The sequence below is a fragment of the Salmo trutta genome, chromosome 15 (genome assembly GCF_901001165.1).
Source record: "Salmo trutta chromosome 15, fSalTru1.1, whole genome shotgun sequence".
Classification (NCBI taxonomy): Eukaryota; Metazoa; Chordata; class Actinopteri; order Salmoniformes; family Salmonidae; genus Salmo; species Salmo trutta.
Window position 1 is genome coordinate 49,642,401 of NC_042971.1, and position 22,684 is coordinate 49,665,084.

Below are 22,684 nucleotides of genomic sequence, written 5' to 3' on the forward strand. Positions count from 1 at the left end.
TTACTGACAGGATTTAACTACTGTTGTCTCATGGCCTTCAAAACACTAAGTGAGTACATGATCCAGCCGGTTACAGTAGCAGTGTGTGGTCAGACTTTGTACAGACAGTGAGTGGCTTTAGTATGTGCTGCACTGCATTACTGTCAGAGGTGGAGGCAGCCAGGCGGGATGACCGTAATGTTATTGAGTGACGAATGATGTAACAACCCATTGTTTCTGCCTACCTCAATCAGACCAATACCCAGCATCACAAACAAACTACTGCACAACATCCCATACCCTGTTAGTTGTGGACTGGCTGACAGCATTTGGAGGAACCATGGCTGTGCCACTCAGGACTACTTTTAGAACTAGTTTCCTTCCATTAAGGATGCAGCAGAGGATGAAGGAATTGGGATGTTTGTTTTAGCTTTTTGCTGTTTTCCTGATTCTGTTCAGTCATGCTGCACCTGCTCTGGTACTGCTATTGTTCTGAAATGGAGGGAAGAGGTCTTTCAGGGTTGCCATATTGTCTAGTGAACCAGTGAACAAAGTGTACTAAGCAGATCATGTTAACCTCTATTATTGAACACAGAATGAGTCCATGCAACTTATGTGATTTGTTAAGCAAATTTTTACCCCTGAACTTATTTAGTTGTGCAATAACAAAAGGATTGAATACTAATTGACTCAAGACATTTCAGGTTTTTCATTTTTTATTAATTTGTCAAATGTTTTACAAACAAAATTACACGTTGATATTATGGGGTATTGTGTGTAGATCAGTGACACAATCTTGATTTAATAAATACAAAATTCAGGCTGTAACACAACAACATTTGGAAAAAATAAAGGGGTGTGAATACTTTCTGAAGTCACTCTACTGCTGAAGTGTCTGCCTGTTCTGTGCTGGTAGTCAGGAAACGGTCTTGAATACAGGAAATTGTATAATTAACACACACATGCACGTTCACAGTCAAACACACACATACAGGCTTTTTGTCTCACTTACACACACATTCACCAACAACCTGCCAGTCACTTGTGATTTTGCTGATGAGGACAAACCCTTTCAATATGAGTTGATCTGCAGTTATTAAGCCTGATGATGGAGTCCTCCACTCCAGTGGTCTCTAGGAATTGAACATGTGGTTACTGTGCTCATTTTGCTCTGTAGTGGGCTCTGGAAATCAGTGGTAATGAAGTCAAATCGCCATCTAGGGAACAAATAAAGAACTGTTGTTTTACAGATCAAATCTCTTTCAATCTTGGCAAAACATTCACTTGAGCTCCTGTACAAAATCCACCATTTCCTGATATCATTGGATAAATAATCTCTCAGTCAATTAGATAATTAAGTATTATATACAGTTGAGGTCAGAAGTTTACATACACTTAGGTTGGAGTCATTAAAACTTGTTTTTCAACCACTCCACAAATTTCTTGTTAATAAACTATAGTTTTGGCAAGTCGGTTAGGACATCTACTTTGTGCATGGCACAAGTCGTTTTTCCAACAATGTTTACAGACAGATTATTTCACTTATAATTCACTGTGTCACAATTCCAGTGGGTCAGAAGTTTACATACACTAAGTTGACTGTGCCTTTAAACAGCTTGGAAAATTCCAGCAAATGATGTCATGGCTTTAGAAGCTTCTGATAGGCTAATTGACATAATTTGAGTCAATTGGAGGTGTACCTGTGGATGTATTTCAAGGCCTACCTTCAAACTCAGTGCCTTTTTGCTTGACATCATGGGAAAATCAAAAGAAATCAGCCAAGACCTCAGAAAAAAAAAATTGTAGACCTTCACAAGTCTGGTTCATCCTTTAGAGCAGTTTCCAAACACCTGAAAGTACCATGTTCATCTGTACAAACAATAGTATGCAAGTATAAACACCATGGGACCGCGCAGCCGTCATACCGCTCAGGAAGGAGACGCGTTCTGTCTCCTAGAGATGAACGTACTTTGGTGTGAAAAGTGCAAATCAATCCCAGAACAACAGCAAAGGACCTTGTGAAGATGCTGGAGGAAACGGGTACCAAAGTATCTATATCCACAGTAAAACAAGTCCTATATCGACGTAACCTGAAAGGCCGCTCAGCAAGGAAGAAGCCATTGCTCCAAAACCACCATAAAAAAGCCAGACTACGGTTTGCAACTGCACATGGGGACAAAGATCATACTTTTTTGTGAAATGTCCTCTGGTCTGATGAAACAAAAATAGAGCTGTTTGGCCTTAATGACCATCATTATGTTTGGAGGAAAAAGGGGGAAGCTTGCAAGCCGAAGAACACCATCCCAACCGTGACGCATGGGGGTGTCGGCATCATGTTGTGGGGGTGCTTTGCTGCAGGAGGGACTGGTGCACTTCACAAAATAGATGGCATCATGAGGAGGAAAATTATGTGAATATATTGAAGCAACATCTCAAGACATCAGTCAGGAAGTTAAAGCTTGGTTGCAAATGGGTCTTCCAAATGGACAATGACCCCAAGCATACTTCCAAAGTTGGGGTCAAAATGGCTTAAGGACAACAAAGTCAAGGTATTGGAGTGGCCATCACAAAGCCCTGACCTCAATCCCATAGAAAATTTGTGGGCAGAACTGAAAAAGTGTGTGCGAGCAAGGAGGCATACAAACCTGACTCAGTTACACCAGCTCTGTCAGGAGGAATGAGCCAAAATTCACCCAACTTATTGTGGGACGCTTGTGGAAGGCTACCCGACACGTTTCACCCAAGTTAAACAATTTAAAGACAATGCTACCAAACACTCAATTAGTATATGTAAACTTCTGACCCACTGAGAATGTGATGAAAGAAATAAAAGCTGAATTCGTTTTCTCTACTATTATTCTGACATTTCACATTCTTAAAATAAAGTGGTAATACTAACTGACCTAAGATGGAATTTTTACTAGGATTAAATGTCAGGAATTGTGAAACTGAGTTTAAATATATTTGGCTAAGGTGTATGTAAACTTCCGACTTCAACTGTATAAACTAACTCACCCTCTTCTTGCTCTCTCAGGTGAGCTGCTAAGCCAGCCACGCCCCGAGGGGCTGACTGAGATCATCTGCCCAAAGAACGGTTCGGAGCGGGTCAACGTGGCACTGGTTTACCCCCCTACGCCCACCGTGGTCAGCCCCTGTCTCAAATGAGCCCTTCTGCCTAGCCTCTACTGTCCTGTCCTGTCTGACTGTACCCTCACGCTGCCTACCTCTCTAGCCAACTCCTGAGTCTGAACACCACACCCCAGCTCTCCCTCTGAATCTCCTCAACCTACCCAGGCAGCAGCCTGACTGGACACATAGCCATGCAAGGTCACAGAGATATGCACCGTCAGCTGGATGGAGCAGAGCAGATAACTGTAAGTATCCTGAAATATTAATGCAGGATTGGCCTTCTCGAAAGGGTCATAGGTTGGTAACTAGAGGGTTGGATGCTTAGAGCCTTCTATTTACTGTTGAAATGTAATTGACAAAGTATTGAATTATAAGTAAGAGTGTCTAATATTGTCCTTTTTTTCTCCTTCATTTTTTTAGGTTATCCAGCTGTTTCTACATGCCTCACCATGGTGACAAAGACGGTATTAAAGGACTTTGGCTGAAAGAAAACCTGGGTTTAAGACCCATGCAAGCCATCAACAAGCATTGCCTTTTCCAACTGTCCTACTCTCTACTGCCCTCCAAAACTCTAACAAACCTCTGCCTACAACCTACCCAAGACGAAACACAGGAAATCAACCTATCCATGCTATCAATTCCACAACAAGAGAGATGAGTGGGCAAAGACTTGGACTGGTTTCTCTCTTTACTACTTAGTGGTGTCATGAAATGTTGGAAACCTCTTGGCTGGACTGCTACCCATTCTAACTTCCCGTAATGCTGCTTATCCTGTCCACATGTCAAGGTTGTGATTGATGAACGTAGGAAAGAGAACTGACTGAACCTCCTACGGTATCATGCTGTTTCTAAACCAAATACTGTCTTGTATAGCCAAATACATGAACCACATACTCCTGAACACACATTACCCATGTACAGACCTTATTCTTTGCTTTAGCCTTTGCGAATGGACAGATGTATCATATGAAGTAAATGCTGAGTTTTACATATTATGACAGACATACTGAACAAAAATATAAACGCAACATGCACCAATTTCAAATATTTTACTGAGTTACAGTTCATGTAAGGAAATCAGTCAATTGAAATAAATGAATTGGGCTCTAATCTATGGATTTCACATTACTGGGAATACAAATATGCATCACAGACAACTTAAAAAAAAAAATGAAGGGCATGGATCATCAAACCAGTCAGTATCTGGTGAACATTCCCGCAGTCAGCATGCAAATTGCATTCTCCCTCAACTTGAGACATCTGTGGCATTGTGTTTGTGACAAAACTGCACATTTCAGAGTGGCCTTTTATTGTCCCCAGCACATGGTGCACATGCGTAATGATCATGCTGTTTAATCAGCTTATTGATATGCCACAGCTGTCAGGTGGATGGATTATCTTGGCAAAGGAGAAATGCTCACTAACAGGGATGTAAACAAATTTATGCACAAAATGTGAGAGACATAAGCTTTTTGTGTGAATGGAACATTTCTGGAATCTTTTATTTCAGCTCATGAAACATGGGACCAACACTTTACATGTTGTGTTTTATATTTTTGTTGAGTGTTTTATGTAAGATCAGTGGACTGCCTTTATGCCAAGGAAATTCCAGTTCAGCTGGATTTGAAAATATGTTTCATTTTAACATATCCTGACCAAACCATGGTGTGATGTATATGTGATATGCCATTTCAACTTCAGTAAGAAAGGTACTCGGTTTCTCATTAGACTTGTTCAAAAATTATCATTGTATGTAAATAAAATATAATAATGTTCTCTAAAGGAAACGGAAAAAGAAGACCTCTGTAGGTGTTGAGTTTTAAGTCTTCATAAGACTATTTGTGGTCATGTTGGAAGAGGAATTTATTTCAAGATGTTTTTTCACTGCTATGGGGAGATACTGCAATATGTTTAAAACATGGAAGAAACAAGTTAATACACCTTTTGTGTGTAATATCTTTCTTTTTGTATGTCGACACAAGTTGTCACCACCCTCTCTCAACATTATTTACAGTGCAATGTTGTGCATGGCTCTCTTGGCCAATGTGAGAGTGTACATACAATTGTATATGTAGCTGGTCAAACCATCTCCCAACACAACATTTAAAGCACAAAATACAAGTATGCCAACTACTGGTTTTAATATTACCATATTGTTGTGTCTTTTTCATTTCTACTTTTTTTTACACACTACTACCAAAGATTTTTATAACTAAACCAAGATAGACCACAGCCTGTCGTTTTAAATGCGAACAAATTAGTTATAGTAGGAAGAACAAGCAAGGAGGTGGGCAGAGCCAAGCACGAGCTAGCGAGATCCTATTGGCGCGTTCTAGCATACATTTGCATATGTCTGTTAGGGAAGGCATACTTTGAATTGCGCGTGTGCAATAATGCAATTACCCTTTTCCCTCCTAAACAACAAGATTTTTGGAAACTTTTGTCAGAGATTCTAGTTTTGGAAACAGAAACCTGTATTGAGATCAAATGTTTAATCGATGAGAAAATTAGCAGAATTTCGGCCAAAATCCATCTCGTTCCATCTTTTCCTACTGCCAGCCACTGGGCTTCCTCCGTGGTAACGCCAAGCTGATGCTTCACATTTATACATCTGTCTCATTGTTCTATCTGTGCTACTACTGTAGATATAATGGCTCTATGACCTTTATGGGAATAATATTTTGATACTGCTCGATGATTTATATATCTTGACATTGAGGATCACAACCAATAACATTTCTGAAACAGAATATCACACATTTTACTTATTGATGAGAGTCGAGAGGCTAGTTTCTCTACCCTCTGTATTTTAATGGAAGTTCTTACTCTGGTTCTGCCAACTACACATTAAATCAAATCACTTTGTATTTGTCACATGTGCCAATAAAACAGGTGTAGACCTTACAGTGAAATGCTTACTTACAAGCTCTTTCCCAACGATGCAGAGTTAAATAAGAAGAATTTAAAAAATGCATGAGAAACAAAACACAAGAATGAAGCTACAGTATATACAAGTAGTACCAATACCATATCAATGTGCAGGGATATGTGGTAATTGAGGTAGATATGTACATGTAGGCAGGGGTAAAGTGACAAGGCATCAGGATATACACTCATCCTCAGTTTTCTCCTATCACAGCCATTAAACTCTGTAACAATTTAAAAGTCACCATTGGCCTCATGGTGAAATCCATGCGTGGTTTCCTTCCTCTCCGGCAACTGAGTTAAGGACACTTGTATCTTTGTAGTGACTGGGCGTATTGACACACCATCCAAAGTCTAATTAATAACTTCACCATGCTCAAAGGGATATTCAATGTATGTTTTGTTGTTGTGTTTTTTTCATGCCCTTCTTTGCGAGGCATTGAACAATCACCCTGGTCTTTGTGGTTGAATCTGTGTTTGAAATTCATTGCTTGACTGAGGAACCTTACAGATAATTGTATGTGTGGGATACAGAGATGAGGTAGTCATTCAAAAGTAATATTAACCACTATTATTGCAACCTATTGCAACCTATTGTGACTTGTTAAGCAAAGTTTTACTCCTGAACTTATTTAGGCTTGACTCGAGACATTTCAGCTTTTAATTTTTAATTCATTTGTAAACATTTCTAAAAACACTTTTACATTGGGATATTGTGTGCAGGCCAGTGACACCAAATCTAAATTTAATCAATTATACATTCACAACAAAATGTGGAAAAAGTAGATATGATGGCTCTATGACCTTTAAGGGAATAATATTTTGATACTGCTCGATGATTTATATATATCTTGACATTGAGGATCACAACCAATAACATAACCTTACTATACTTTTTTCTAACTAGGCAAGTCAGTTAAGAACAAATTCTTATTTTCAATGACGGCCTAAGAACAGTGGGTTAACTGCCTTGTTCAGGGGCAGAACAACAGATTTGTAACTTGTCAGCTCGGGGATTTGAACTTGCAACCTTTCGGTTACTATCCCAACGCTCTAACCACTAGGGTACCCTGCCGCCCCTCTACTTCTATCCCTCCAGTAGCCCTGCACATTGTAAATATGGTATTTGAACTGACCTTACTTTCTCATGTTCTTCTGATTTCAATTTCTTGTTTGTTTTTGTTCTACCGTATATTAGTTTTAGTGCTTCATGGATATTGATTGTTGGGTTTGGAGCTTGCAAGAAAGGCATTTCACTGTACTTGTGCACGTGACATAAAAAGAAATATATACAGTACCAGTCAAAAGTTTGTACACACCTACTCATTCAAGGGTTTCTTTATTTTTACTATTTTAAGCATTGCAGAACAATAGTGAAGACATCAAACTATGAAATAACACATATGGAATCATGTAGTTATAACGACACAAGGAGAGACCCAGATGCAGACACGGGAGGCAGATGGTTTGAGCTCTGATATTTATTTTAGACCATTCTGCCTGACCCTGACCTCGAGTCTGCCTGCTGCCCTGTACCATTTTAGACTCTGACCTGGTGGTCAGAGAATGGTCAGGCAGGCAGGCGGGCACAGAGTCAGGACAGGCAAGGGTCAGAACCAGGAAGACGAGAAAAACAGACTGGGAAGAACAGGAGCTAGGAGAAAACCGCTGGTTGACTTGGCAAACAAGACAAACTGGCACAGACAGACAGAAAACACAGGTATAAATACACAGGGGATAATGGGGAAGATGGGGGACACCTGGAGGGGGGTGGAGACAAGCACAAGGACAGGTGAGACAGATCAGGGTGTGACAGTAGTAACCAAAACAGTGTTAAACAAATCAAAATATATTTATATTTGAGATTATTCAAAGTAGCCACCCTTTGCCTTGATGACAGCTTTGCACACTTGCTTCACATGGAATGCTTTCCAACAGTCTTGAAGGAGTTCCCACATATGCTGAGCACTTGTTGGCTGCTTTTCCTTCACTCTGCGGTCCAACTCATCCCAAACCATCTCAGTTGGGTTGAGGTTGGGTGATTGTGGAGGCCAGGTCATCTGATTTAGTACTCCATCACTCTCCTTCTTGGTCATATAGCCCTTACACAGCCTGGAGGTGTGTTGGGTCATTGTCCTGTTGAAAACAAATGATAGTCCCACTAAGCGCAAACCAGATGGGATGGCGTATCACTGCAGAATGTTGTGGTAGCCATGCTGGTTAAGAGTGCCTTGAATTCTAAATAAATTACAAACGGTGTCACCAGCAAAGCACCCCCATACCTCCTCCTCCATGCTTCACGGTGGGAACCACACAGCCGGAGATCATCCGTTCACAAACTCTGCATCTCGCAAAGACACAGCAGTTGGAACCAAAAATCTCACATTTGGACTAATCAGACCAAAGGACAGATTTCCACTGGTCTAATGTCCATTGCTCGTGTTTCTCGGCCCAAGCAAGTCTCTTCTTCTTATCGGTGTCCTTTGGTGGGGTTTCTTTGCAGCAATTTGACCATGAAGGCCTGATTCATGCAGTCTCCTCTGAACAGTTGATGTTGAGATGTGTATGTTACTTGAACTCTGTGAAGCATTTATTTGGGCTACAATTTCTGGTAACTAATGACTCTGAGTCTTCCTTTGCTGTGGCGGTCCTCATGAGAGCCAGTTTCATCATAGCGCTTGATGGTTTTTGCGACTGCACTTGAAGAAACTTTCAAAGTTATTGAAATGTTCTGGATTGACTGACCTTCATGTCCTAAAGTAATGATGGACTGTCATTTCTCTTTGCTTATTTGAGCTGTTCTTGCCATAATATGGACTTGGTCTTTTACCAAATAGGGCTATCTTCTGTATACCACCCCTACCTTGTCACAACACAACTGATTGGCTCAAACGCATCAAGAAGGAAAGAAATTCCAGAAATGAACTTTTAACAAGGCACACCTGTTAATTGAAATCCATTCTAGGTGACTACCTCATGAAGCTGGTTGAAAGAATGCCAAGAGTGTGCAAGGCTGTCATCAAGGCAAAGGGTGGCTACTTTAAAGAATCTTAAATATAAAATATATTTTGATTTGTTTAACACTTTTTTGGTTACTACATGATTCTATATATGTTATTTCATAGTTTTGATGTCTTCACTATTATTCTACAATGTAGAAAATAGTAGAAATAAAAAAAAGCCTGGAATGAGTAGGTGTGGCCAAACTTTTGACTGGTACTGTTTATATATTTACAGTATAATTTGTTAAAACTTGATACAGATATTTGGGTTAAAGAAGTCCTCCAGTGATTTTTTTACTTTTCCTATTGAAAAGGGATGTAGAAATAAAAAAAAGCCTGGAATGAGTAGGTGTGTCCAAACTTTTGACTGGTACTGTTTATATATTTACAGTATAATTTGTTAAAACTTGATACAGATATTTGGGTTAAAGAAGTCCTCCAGTGATTTTTTTACTTTTCCTATTGAAAAGCGATATCCCAAGTATAAATATCAATATGCCTCTTCTATAGGGAGAACACATATAACAGTACAAAATAACAGTACAAGCACATAAGGATGTATGATGTTATATGATACATATGAAGGTAGTTAGAGAATTGTGTGTCATCAATATTCTTCTTTCCATTGGAATAAATGCTTGTCAGAAATTACACCAAAGAACAGTTGAAATTTCATAAAATCTCGCGAGACGACATTCACGACTTCTACTCCCAGAATGCTCTTTTCTACCTCTTCCCTTCCGCGGCCTGAGAAAGTAAGTGAACAGACATACAAATGGGTCCGAAAATCCATCTAATCTCTTCAATATCTACGGCATCCCGACTCTTTAAATGTTTAATTTACATGTATTCCAACTACTACCAAGAAACGTCGGCGTTCATGATTGTATCTTTTCAAGAAAATATTGTAATATTGGTGATTTTCTTGGCCCGATGTAGCACGCCGGTTTCCAGCCATTTTTACCTTTGCTACCAACAAGAAAACGTCCTACGACAGAATCTTTATAAAAATGCATTGTCGTATTGATGTAGTTATGATTTATTCGTATTTGTTGGAACTAAAGCAGAAACGTTCTAGTTATGCTGACGTTAGCTAACTAACACGTAGCGCATCCTCCCGTATGTCGGATTTATTTTCTCAAACAACCCACTGACACGTTCGCCGATTAGGGTACCGGTCTGTTACAAACTAACAAACCTTTTATCGTTTGCAGATCTCTGAAAATGGTCCGCTATTCGCTCGACCCCGAGAACCCGACTAAGTGTGAGTATCTACCGGGTGGTGATTGTCACCCTGGCTTCATTCATTGGCTAGCTCGCTAATGCTAGCTAGGTACTATCCTTCTGGCAGCATGCATGGTTAAGTCTTAACGGACCTTGCAATTACCCATGATATTAAGTCATACGTAACTATATGCAGTGGTTGTAATGATGACTTTCTTAGGACACCTTTGGATTACCCATGAAAATAAATATGAACGAGGCTGAGCAACCGCATGTTCGTAAACGTATCATTGTTTAATCACCATACTTTTTTTTGTGACCGCACTGATTATTGCTGGATTTCCCCCCCCACAGCATGCAAGTCGAGGGGCTCTAATCTCCGGGTTCACTTCAAGGTAAGGCATTGTCTTTTCTGAGTGACACGAAGTTGATTTCAGTCTTGTTGTCTACTGTAGTTATATCAATGTGGGAGTTGCATTTGGTGGTAATTGGTATTTATTGGTAGACATAAATGAGTATAGACTTAAAGGTGTGGTGCTTTGTTATGATGACAACATTGGAGACCTTTGGAATCAAATGTGACAATATCTAACAAATAACGGAGCAATTTTGAATCCATGCCTATTGGGCCAAACTTTATGACATGTTATTTATATGTAGTTACTACAGTATGTTGATGTTTTTTTTGTTTGTTTTTCCCATCAGAACACCCGTGAGACAGCTCAGGCCATCAAAGGCATGCACATCCGCAAGGCCACCAAGTACCTGAAGGATGTTACCGTCAAGCATCAGTGTGTTCCCTTCCGCCGCTACAATGGGGGTGTTGGCAGGTGTGCCCAGGTGAGCTTCAGTTATAGTTGACCTAGCCTCTATTGAAATGGCTTTAGGGGAGACTGCTTGGTATCTTTATGAGAATGCTAACACTTTCCTATATTTCCCATTTAAAAGTAGTGGGATTTTAAGTTGCACTTTTTTTTTTCTTTTTTTTTTACGTGCTTTGGAGACTGGTACAAAATGCCTTACAATATTTCTGGTATCAGAAATTGTGAAAAGGTGTCAGACCTTGCACGTAGTCATGTTTTTTTAATGCGTGCCTGAATGAAATGGTTGCAGTGATGACTTTCTTAGGACACCTTTGGATTACCCATGAAAAGAAACATGAATGAGGCTGAGCAACCACACATTTGCACTTATGTCTACATTAATCTGTCCCAATGGGGACCAGAAATGGGGTCACTTATTCTGGCCCAGTCTGTTATGCACAACTGATGACCTTTCCTCTGCAGGCCAAGCAGTTTGACTGGACACAGGGACGCTGGCCCAAGAAGAGCGCGGAGTTCCTTCTCCACATGCTGAAGAATGCTGAGAGCAACGCTGAGCTTAAGGTAAAGTTGAGTTATTTGCTTGGCCTGAGATTTATTGTGCCATGCCTGTAGTGGAGAGCAGTACTTTTTTTTGTGGCTTTTTCTTGTCCCTCTGCTGTAGACATGGTGAGCAATGTGTTTGGACCATGGAATCTCAATAAAATCAGTATTGAATCTTAATACATATAGAATCGCAATACATGTTGCATCGGCACCTAAAGTATAGTGATAATATCGTATTGTGAAGTCCCTGGCAATTCCTAGCCCTAGTGGAGAGATGGGTGAAAGTATGATGCTATCAAGCTTGTAGCAAAGTCTGCATGTTTGGGATTTGTTCTTTTATTTGTGTTCAGGCTGTGTAATGCACACATTTTCATGATTGCAATGACCGTTAACCATGAAAATGATCTTGGAATAGAGTCGTCCTGATTCTTGTATGACCAATCTAACTTGGTATGTATTAAGTACTGTGTGTGTATATATATATCTGACAACTAAGTGTATGATTTACTTGTTGACCGGTTTGTCTTTGCTCTATTCTGACAGGGTCTGGATGTAGACTCCCTGGTGATTGAGCACATCCAAGTGAACAAGGCCCCCAAGATGCGCAGGCGCACATACCGTGCCCACGGTCGCATCAACCCCTACATGAGCTCTCCATGCCACATTGAGATGATCCTCACAGAGAAGGAGCAGATTGTTCCCAAACCAGAGGAGGAGGTCGCCACTAAGAAAAAGGTGCACATGCGCCAAAGCCTTTTGCACAATCTGCTTAGTATCTTTCTCATAATATTTACTCTTCCACATTTCTCATGTAAAAGCAGCGTCATTAGAAGGAACAACAGTTCTGCAGATAGGAACAAAATGGTTTACTGTCCTTCTGGCATCATAAATCATGAAGTCTAATCAGACCTTACCATTATGGTTTTTATACATTCCTGTATGAGATGGTTGCAATGATGACTTTCTTAGGACACCTTTGGATTACCCATGAAAAGAAATGTGAACGAGACTGAGCAACCCCGCATTTACATTTGTCATTCTGTTTGTATGTGGGTATTAGAATTGGTATGGTGTATATGTTGGTCTGACATTCTTTGTCTTGCAGGTTTCTCAGAAGAAGCTGAAGAAGCAGAAACTCATGGCACGGGAGTAAATGTAAATAAAATGGAACCATTCTTACCAAAACAAAGTCTCACGCTTCATTACTTCATGAGTGTATTTGGAAATTCCCTACTACTCATGTAAAATGTTTAAATGCAATATCGAGGCAAATGGTTTCAAACCAACCCACATAATAAATGGACAGTCGTGTAGCTTAGCGGCAATGCTGTTCAGATGCAGTTTGTTACTTGCTGAAATGTCACACGCAGAACTGAAAATATGCAGCCTTATAAGAGATGAAGCCATTGTAAAATTCTATTACAACCTCAGCATGCATGTACATGGTGAAATCAAGCATTTGTGACTAATGCAGTCTTATTCATAAGAGGGGCAGATGGATATGTAAAGATGGCAGTGACGGAGTCCATGATAGACACGTGTCTGAGGATTTCAGGAACCCCCTCAAGCCTTTTAGACCAGGGCTGTGCACGAAGGAGCAAATTATGCATTTGACTTGAAATGTCTACACTTGCCTCCACTTGGTGGTGCCAAAGTTCAGATTTCAGCCCTACACAGTATGTAGGCCTCTAGGATTAACCATGGCAACATTTTAGTACTATTGGAATAGTCACTTGGAAGGGTCACGTTACCTCAGTAAAATCTGCCTGTTTGAATGGGGCCTAAATCATGAAAGCAATTTGTCTACAATTAGTTTTCAATCGAATGCTAGTTACAAACTGGTTAGTCAAGACTGCCAACAGAGGGCAGGTGTAGCCTACTCAAATCTGAGAACAGGTCTGGTCTGCTTTGAGTATGAAAAGACATTGCAAAGTTGAATTAAATGTAAACGGTGCTGTTCTGAACAACACGTTGAAAAACAGGGAGGGGTTGTTGGTTGGAGAACGCTGCAAGCATACGTGTCTGGGGTGTAGGCTTATTATTAGTCCAAACTTTCTGTTTTGCAAATTATTGGACAAATTCATGTCTCCCTGTTTCGTCCGGCTGAATGAATATACACCTGTTCAAGAATGTTTGAATGTTTTAGCGGAACGTATAGTTCAGTACAAACCCTTATGCTGCGCAACGTGCAAGTGGAGTAGCATACCGTTTCCTCCCCCGGTTGGTAGTTTGTCACTCATAGACCGCTGCTCCGCTCGGGAGCCTACGGCACTGCATCTCAGTGCTAGAGGTGTCACTACAGACCCTGGTTCGATTCCAGGCTGTATCACAACCAGCCGTGATTGGGAGTCCCATAGGGCGGCACACAATTGGCCCAGTGTCATTAGGGTTTGGCTGGGGTAGGCCGTCATTGTAAATAAGAATATGTTCTTAACTGACTTGCCTGATTAAATAAAAATAATTTGCCAGACTCACCTGGAGCCCTATGTCTGAATCAGTGGCAGGTTAGGGAGTAAACGTTATTAATAAGGGTTACCTCCATGGAGAAAATCGGAACTCTGAAATAAATGTATGGCCGTCCCTTAAGAAAAATATATATTCACTTAAACCCTCCTTGAATGCTTGAGAAAAGTTACCCAGATATATTCCAAATAATAATTAAATCAAGTGGAAGGCAGAGAATATGCTTACGGTTTACCCTCACTTATTGGACAGATCACCAGCCTTAGATATGTAGTTGTAGACACTTCGTCCTGTAAGAATTAGAGTTGGACTATGGACGCAGAAAAATTCAAGCTTTAACTGCTGGCTACTCTTCTTCCGTTGCTTAACCCAACAAGACAAGGTCACAAGTGTTACTTCAAAAGCTGTGCGTTTAAACATATATTCTACAGAAAGTGAATCGCTTAATCAATTCATAGAAACATAATTAGCTTACTTCTCAAGCAAAATCCATTTTTGGTCTCGTAAGCTATAGGTTGTAGCTCAGCCTCTGAATGTCAAAGAAACAAAACTATATACACTGCATACGGAGAGTATTCAGATTCAGTATTCAGTATTTTTGTTACTTTACAGCCTTATTCTAAAATTGAATAATTTGTTTTTATTCCTGAACAATCTACACACAATACCCCATAATGACAAGGCAAAAACAGGTTTTTGCAGCGATTACAGCCTCGAGTCTTGGGTATGACGCTACCGGCTTGGCACAACTGTATTTGGGGAGTTTCTCCCATTCTTCTCTGCGAATCCTCTCAAGCTCTTTTAGGTTGGATGGGGAGCGTCGCTGCACAGCTATTTTCAGGTCTCCAGAGATGTTCGATCGGGTTCAAGTCTGGGCTCTGGCTGGGCCACTCAAGGACATTAAGGGACTTGTCCCAAAGCCACTCCTGCGTTGTCTTGGATGTGTGCTTAGGGTTGTTGTCCTGTTGAAAGGTGACCCTTCGCCCCAGGTTGAGGTCCTGAGCACTCTGGAGCAGGTTTTCATCAAGGATCTCTCTGTATTTTGCTCCGTGCATATTTCCCTCGATCCTGACTAGTCGCCCAGTCCCTGCCGCTGAAAAACATCCCTGCAGCATGATGCTGCCACCACGATTCACCATAGGGATGGCGCCAGGTTTCCTCCAGACGTGGCACTTGGCATTCAGGCTGCCATGTGCCTTTTACTGAGTATTTGTATTTATTATGGATCCCCATTCGCTGCTGCCATAGCACTCTTCCTGAGGTCCAGCAAAATTAAGGCAGTTTATACAATTTAAAAACATTACAATACATTCACAGATTTCACAACACAGTGTGCCCTCAGGCCCCTACTCCACCACTACCACATATCTACAGTACTAAATCCATGTGTATGTATAGTGCGTATGTTATCGTATGCGTGTGTGTGTGTGTGTATGCGTGTGTCTGTGCCAATGTTTGTGTTGCTTCACAATCCCTGCTGTTCCATAAGGTGTTTTATTATCTGTTTTTTAAATCTAATTTTACTGCTTGCGTCAGTTGATGTGGAGTAGAGTTCCATGTAGTCATGGCTCTATGTACAGTCGTGGCCAAAAGTTTTGAGAATGACACAAATATTAATTTCCACAAAGTTTGCTGCTTCACTGTCTAGATATTTTGGTCAGATGTTACTATGGAACACTGAAGTATAATTACAAGCATTTCATAAGGGTCAAAGGCTTTTATTGACAATTACATGAAGTTGATGCAAAGAGTCAATATTTGCAGTGTTGACCCTTCTTTTTCAAGACCTCTGCAATCCGCCCTGGCATGCTGTCAATTAACTTCTGGGCCACATCCTGACTGATGGCAGCCAATTCTTGCATAATCAATGCTTGGAGTTTGTCAGAATTTGTGTGTTTTTGTTTGTCCACCCACCTCTTGAGGCTTGACCACAAGTTCTCAATGGGATTAAGGTCTGGGGAGTTTCCTGGCCATGGACCCAAAATATCAATGTTTTGTTCCCCGAGCCACTTAGTTATCACTTTTGCCTTATGGCAAGGTGCTCCATTATGCTGGAAAAGGCATTGTTCGTCACCAAACTGTTCCTGGATGGTTGGGAGAAGTTGCTCTCGGAGGATGTGTTGGTACCGTTCTTTATTCATGGCTGTGTTCTTAGGCAAAATTGTGAATGAGCCCACTCCCTTGGCTGAGAAGCAACCCCACACATGAATGGTCTCAGGATGCTTTACTGTTGGCATGACACAGGACTGATGGTAGCGCTCACCTTGTCTTCTCCGAACAAGCTTTCTTCCGGATGCCCCAAACAATCGGAAAGGGGATTCATCAGAGAAAATGACTTTACCTCAGTCCTCAGCAGTCCAATCCCCGTACCTTTTGCAGAATATCAGTCGGTCCCTGATGTTTTTCCTGGAGAGAAGAGGCTTCTTTGCTGCCCTTCTTGACACCAGGCCATCCTCCAAAAGTCTTTGCCTCACTGTGCGTGCAGATGCACTCACACCTGCTTTCTGCCATTCCTGAGCAAGCTCTGTACTGGTGGTGCCCCGATCCCGCAGCTGAATCAACTTTAGGAGACGGTCCTGGCGCTTGCTGGACTTTTTTGGGTGCCCTGAAGCCTTCTTCACAACAATTGAACCGCTCTCCTTGAAGTTCTTGATGATCTGATAAATGGTTGATTTAGGTGCAATCTTACTGGCAGCGATATCCTTGCCTGTGAAGCCCTTTTTGTGCAAAGCAATGATGACGGCACATGTTTCCTTGCTGGTAACCATGGCTGACAGAGGAAGAACAATGATTCCAAGCACCACCCTCCTTTGGAAGCTTCCAGTCTGTTATTCGAACCTAATCAGCATGACAGAGTGATCTCCAGCCTTGTCCTCATCAACACTCACACCTGTGTTAACGAGAGAATCACTGACATGATGTCAGCTGGTCCTTTTGTGGCAGGGCTAAAATGCAGTGGAAATGTTTTTGGGGATTCAGTTCATTTGCATGGCAAAGAGGGACTTTGCAATTAATTGCAAATCATCTGATCACTCTTCATAACATTCTGGAGTTTATGCAAATTGCCATCATACAAAATGAGGCAGTAGACTTTGTGAAAATTAATATTTGTGTCCTTCTCAAAACTTTTGGCCACGACTGTAGCACTGAGTGCCTCCCATAGTCTTCTGGACTTGGGGACTGTGAAGAGACCTCTTGTGGCATGTCTTGTGGGCTATGCATGGGTGTCTGAGCTGTGTGCCAGTAGTTTAGACAGACAGCTTAGTGCATTCAACATGTCAATACCTCTCATAAATAAAAGTAGTGATGAAGTAAATCTCCTCCACTTTCAGCCAGGAGAGATTGACATACATATTATTAATTTTAGCTCTCTGTGTACATCAGAGAGCCAGACGTGCTGCCCTGTTCTGAGCCAATTGCAATTTTCCTAAGTCCTTTTTTGTGTCACCTGACCACCCGACTGAACAGTAGTCCATGTATGGCAAAACTAGGGCCTGTAGGACCTGCCTTGTAGATAGTGTTGTTAAGAAGGCAGAGCATTGCTTTGTTATAGACAGACTCTCCCCATCTTAACTACTACTTCATCAATATGTTTTGACCATGACAGTTTACAATCTAGTGTTACTCCAAGCAGTTTAGTCATCTCAACTTGCTCAATTTCCACCTGATTTATTACAAGATTTAGTTGAGGTTTAGGATTTAGTGAGGGTTTTGTTCCAAATACAATGCTTTTAGTTTTAGAAATATTTAGGGCTGACTTATTCCTTGCCACCCACTCTCAAACTAACTGAAGCTCTTTGTTGAGTGTTGCAGTCATTTCAGTCACTGTAGTAGCTGATGTGTATAGCGTTGAGTCATCCGCATACATAGAAACTCTGGCTTTACTCGAAGTCCGTGGCATGTCGTTAGTAAAAATTGAAAAAAAGCAAGGGGCCTTAACAGCTACCCTGGGGGAATTCCTGATTCTAAATGGATTATATTTGATAGGCTTCCATTAAAGAACACTCTCTGTGTTCTGTTAGGCAAGTAACTGTGTAAAGCCATAACACATGTTTTTCCAGCAGCAGACTATGATCAATAATGTCAAAAGTCTAACAAGACAGCTGTCTGGCCATTCTACCATAAATGCCTGATTGGTGGTGTGCTGCAGAGATGGTCGTCCTTCTGGAAGGTTCTCCCATCTCTACAGAGGAACTCTGGAGCGCTGTCAGAGTGACCATTGGGTTCTTGGTCAGCTCCCTGACCTAGGCCCTTCTCCCCTGATTGCTCAGTTTGGCCAGGCAGCCAGCTCCAAACTTCTTCCTTTTAAGAACGGTGGAGGCCACTGTGTTCTTGGGGACCTTCAATGCTGAAGAAATGTTTTGGTACCCTTCTCCAGATCTCGACACAATCCTGTCTCGGAGCCCTACGAACAATTCTTTTGACCTCATGGCTTGGTTTTTGCTTTGACATGCACTGTCCAGTGTGGTACCTTATATAGACGCTGGGCCAATTGTGCGCCGCCCTATGGGACTCCCAATCATGGCCAGTTGTGATACAGCCTGGAATCGAACCAGGGTCTGTAGTGACGCCTCTAGCACTGAGTTGCCTTAGACCCCTGCGCCACTCGGGAAACCAGCTATGTTTTTTTAAAAGGCAGTAAATGAGGCTGAATGAACTGGTTCGCTGCCAGACAAGGCTCCGCTGATAGCCAGGTGTAGCAGTGGTAAGGTGTTGGGACAGCTTTATGTAGGCCCTAACAGTTTGTGGGCACCGTTTGTCACCGTTATAGTGCAATTCATGCATTGTTTAGTGTTGTGTTCTGTAGTGGCTTCGCTGGCATACATCCCACATTTATTTATATTATTTTTACCCCAAGATTTATACGCTAAAATCGCCACTGGGTCTGAATACTTTCCGAATGCACTGTATTTTACAGCTTGTTTCTAGCATGAAGCATTGCGGACCTGTTTCACTTTCTGTCACACCCTGATCTGTTTCACCTGTCTTGTGCTTGTCTCTATCCCCCACCAGTTGTCTCCCTTTTGTCCCTATTATCTCCTATGTATTTATACCTGCTTTTTCTGTTTGTCAATGCTAGTTCATTGTGTCAGGGAGTTCCAGCGTGTTTCCCGTTTTTCCTGTTTCTCTAGTTTTGTTTTCTAGTCTTCCCCGTTCTGACCATTCTGTCTGCCCTGAGCCTGCAAGCCGTTCTATCCCTGAATGACTTTGCCTTGGATTACTGACCTCTGCCTGCCCTCGAACTGCCCTTTGCCTCCCCCCTGTGTTAAAATAAACCTTCTGAGATTAGAACTATCTGCCTCCTGTGTCTGCATCTGGGTCTTATCCTGAGTCGTGACAGTACGAACTAGCTATGACTGACCCAACAGACTCAGACCAGCTCTGTAACGCTGTCTCCTTCGAAGGAGCCACCATTGGAAGACACGAAGAGTTCCTTCAAAGCCTTATGGAAAGACTCCAGATCTTGGTGGAACACCATGACCACGCTTTCAATGCATTACTGGAGCTATTCCACGGATTATCTACCAGGCAGCAAGCCACTACGGTCACCTCCCAGACTCTCAGTAACCCTCCTACCAGTGGTGATTCTCCCCAGCCTACCCTGACTTCCCATGAACCCCACTTAGCTCCTCCGGGATGCTATGTGGGAGATTCAGAAACCTGCCGGGCGATTCTCTCATCTTCGAGCTGCAGCCTTCTTAATTTCCCTCGGACCACTCGAAGATAGCGTACCTGCTAACGCTCATGTCTGGGAGAGCACTTGCCTGGGCTACGGCGGTGTGGGAGCAACAATCCACTGTTTGCCTCAGTCTAGAGGAGTTCATGGCGGACCTAAGAAAGGTGTTCGATTCTCTGTTGTCTGGGAGAGAGGCTGCTCAGAAGCTACTTCAACTGTGTCAAGACTCCCGTAGCGTGGCAGACTACGCAGTGGATTTTCGCACTTTTGCCACCAAGAGTGCCTGGAACCCGGAAGCCCTGTTTGACACATTCATTCGAGGTGGTTAAAGACAAGCTCACAGCCCGGGAGCTGCCCATGGACCTCAACTCTCTCATAGCCTTGACCATATGGATCGATGGGCGGCTACGGGAACGTAGGAGGGAGAGGTCTGTTCCCAGTCACACTCGCTCGTCCACGATTCCCACCTCGCCTCTGAGGAATCCCGGAAGTTCCCGACGTCTATATTGCCGGGAGAATCCAATGTCACCCGAGTTCTCTCGGGAATCACAGAGGGCAGTCGACTCATCTCCTCCGGAGCCCATGCAACTGGGCAGGGCTAGATTGTCTCCTGACTGAGCACCAAGAGCTGTCTGTATTGTTGTATTACAGGACATTACATATCTACCTGTTCATTAAAAGACCATGCTCAGGGCCTCCCGAGTGGTGCAGTGGTCTAAGGCACTGCATCACAGTTGCTAGCTGTGCCATTAGAGATCCTGGTTCGAGTCCAGGCTCTGTCGCAGCCGGCCGTGACCAGGAGACCCATGGGAAAGCGCACAATTGGCCCAGTGTTGTCCGGGTTAGGGGAGGGTTTGGCCGGCAGGGATGTCCTTGTCCCATCGTGCTCTAGTGACAAATGTGGCGGGCCGGGCGCATGCACGCTGACACAGTCGCCAGGTGTACGGGGTTTCCTCTGACACATTGGTGTGGTTGGCTTCTGGGTTAAGCGGGCATTGTGTCAAGAAGCAGTGCGGCTTGGTTGGGTCATGTATCAGAGGACGCATGGCTCTCGATCTTCGCACTCCCGAGCCCGTATGGGAGTTGCAGCGATGAGACAAGACTGTAACTACCAATTGGATACGACAAAATTGGGGAGTAAAGGGGATTAAAAAAAAACCTCATCAGTAGGTAAGAGTACGCTGGTGAGCCATACAGGAAGTTTCCAATCTCCCCTTACTCGTAACCCTCTTCATGCCATCCTGCTATGGGGTGACCGGTCCAAATCTCTCCGTGTGCTCATTGACTCTGGGGCTGATGAGAGTTTTATGGACATTACCCTGGTGTCGTAGCTGTCGTAGCTGGGTATCTCCAGCTACGTCCATTCCCATGGACGTCACTGAGCTGGATTGTCAGAGTTACCCACAATATGGTTCCTATCGACCTTTTAATTTCACTATCTCCTACCGCCCTGGGTCCAAGAATGTAAAACCTGACGTGCTCTCACGCCTGTATAGCCCTGCGGCTTCACCGTCTGACCCAGAGACCATCCTCCCTACCTCCTGTCTGCCGGCTGAACTTATCTGGGGTATAGAGAGTCGGGTCCGTAAGTGGGAGCCCAGCTAACTGGATGTTTGTCCCGGACTCTGCCCGTTCTCCGGTCCTGGCACATTCTTCTAGACTCACCTGCCATCCTGGACCTTGGCTTTCGTCCTACGTTTTTGGTGGCCCACCATGGTTCCTGACGTCTCTGAGTTCGTCGCTGCCTGCACTTTGTGCACAGAATAAGACTCTGCCGCAAGCTTTGGCTGGCCTTCTTCAACCACTCCCTGTTCCTCACCACCCCTGGTCTCATATATCCCTGAACTTCGTCACTGGTCTCCCTCTGTCAGATGGCGTCACCGCCATCATGACGGTGGTGGATAGGTTTTCCAAAGCCACTCATATCATTCCCCTTCCCAAGTTGCCCTCAGCCAAGGAGACGGCCCAGCTCATGGTGCCGCACTTCTTTCGGATCCATGGACTTCCGGTTGACATGATCTCCGATCGCAGCCCTCAGTTCTCGTCCCGGTTCTGGAAGGCGTTCTGCACCCTCAATGGGTCATTGGCCAGCCTGTCATGCCCAGTCTAACGGCCAGTCGGAGTGAGCCAATCACCACCTGGGGCCAGCAACGTGTGTGGGTGGAATACACCTGCAACACCCTACCCTGCCCTGCTCGGCCACTGGTCTCTTGCCCTTTGAGTGTTCCTTGGGATATCAGCCCCCGCTCTTCCCTGAGCAAGAGGAAGAAGTCAGCATACCCTCTGCTCAGATGTTCGTCCGCCGCTGTCGTCGTACCTGGAAGAGAGCCTGGTCCACTCTTCTCAAGACCATCTCCAGATATTACTGACCTCTTTCTGCCCTTGACCTGCCCTTTGCCTGCCCCCTGTGTTAAAATAAACCTTCTGAGATTCTAACTATCCACCTCCTGTGTCTGCATCTGGGTCTTATCCTGAGTCGTGATAATTTCCTTTAATAAAAGGTAGGCCTATGGCATACATACCCTTTCATACCCCCTAAATTCGAGTGTTGGATATAACCTAACAGCCTTCACTGATAAGGAGGTAGACTATTTAAAGAGTGCATGGTGGGTGAAGAAATTGACCACAAATCTAAAGTCTAATTTCATCTTTCAAACAGGTAGGCCTACCTCTTATTTCTTAAATAGGAAGAAATAGGCTCCAACACAAAGCCCTCTTGTTGTTAGTAAAGTTTAATTAAAACTAAGACATTGAAATGAATTATGCCTACTCAAATGTGCCTAATTTCAGCACCATGAGCTGCCCTTCTCCGATTGATTGTGCTGAGGCTGCTGCTTCAAGTTTCAGCACCACAATCAATGTAAGTTACTCGAATCTGGCTTATTGTGAATTCAATAACTCTGATACATACATTATGG

The 22,684-nt window shown here is 43.0% G+C and overlaps 2 protein-coding genes and 3 non-coding genes across 5 annotated transcripts in view; all 5 read left to right on the plus strand.

Moving 5' to 3' along the window:
* Positions 1-4,125, plus strand: part of LOC115149241 (malignant fibrous histiocytoma-amplified sequence 1 homolog) — a 35,369-nt gene extending 31,244 nt beyond the window's left edge. The window contains exons 2-3 of the mRNA XM_029691921.1: positions 3,014-3,353; positions 3,529-4,125. Of these exons, the coding sequence (XP_029547781.1) occupies positions 3,014-3,144 (131 nt within the window). The 3' untranslated portion in view covers positions 3,145-3,353; positions 3,529-4,125. The remainder of the gene's footprint in view (positions 1-3,013; positions 3,354-3,528) is intronic.
* A 5,625-nt stretch (positions 4,126-9,750) lies between these two features.
* LOC115149243 (60S ribosomal protein L17) lies at positions 9,751-12,815 on the plus strand. The gene is made up of 7 exons (XM_029691923.1): positions 9,751-9,790; positions 10,250-10,299; positions 10,614-10,654; positions 10,965-11,099; positions 11,546-11,644; positions 12,170-12,361; positions 12,732-12,815. Exons 2-7 carry the CDS (start codon positions 10,260-10,262, stop codon positions 12,777-12,779), a joined length of 555 nt encoding a protein of 184 aa, XP_029547783.1. The 5' UTR covers positions 9,751-9,790; positions 10,250-10,259; the 3' UTR covers positions 12,780-12,815.
* Positions 10,459-10,528, plus strand: LOC115149709 (small nucleolar RNA SNORD58). Its single transcript, XR_003866961.1, has one exon. It is a non-coding gene; the product is annotated as a small nucleolar RNA SNORD58 (small nucleolar RNA).
* On the plus strand, positions 11,367-11,436 carry LOC115149707 (small nucleolar RNA SNORD58). The gene has a single exon (XR_003866959.1). It is a non-coding gene; the product is annotated as a small nucleolar RNA SNORD58 (small nucleolar RNA).
* Positions 12,575-12,644, plus strand: LOC115149708 (small nucleolar RNA SNORD58). The gene has a single exon (XR_003866960.1). It is a non-coding gene; the product is annotated as a small nucleolar RNA SNORD58 (small nucleolar RNA).
* Positions 12,816-22,684: the final 9,869 nt, after the last annotated feature.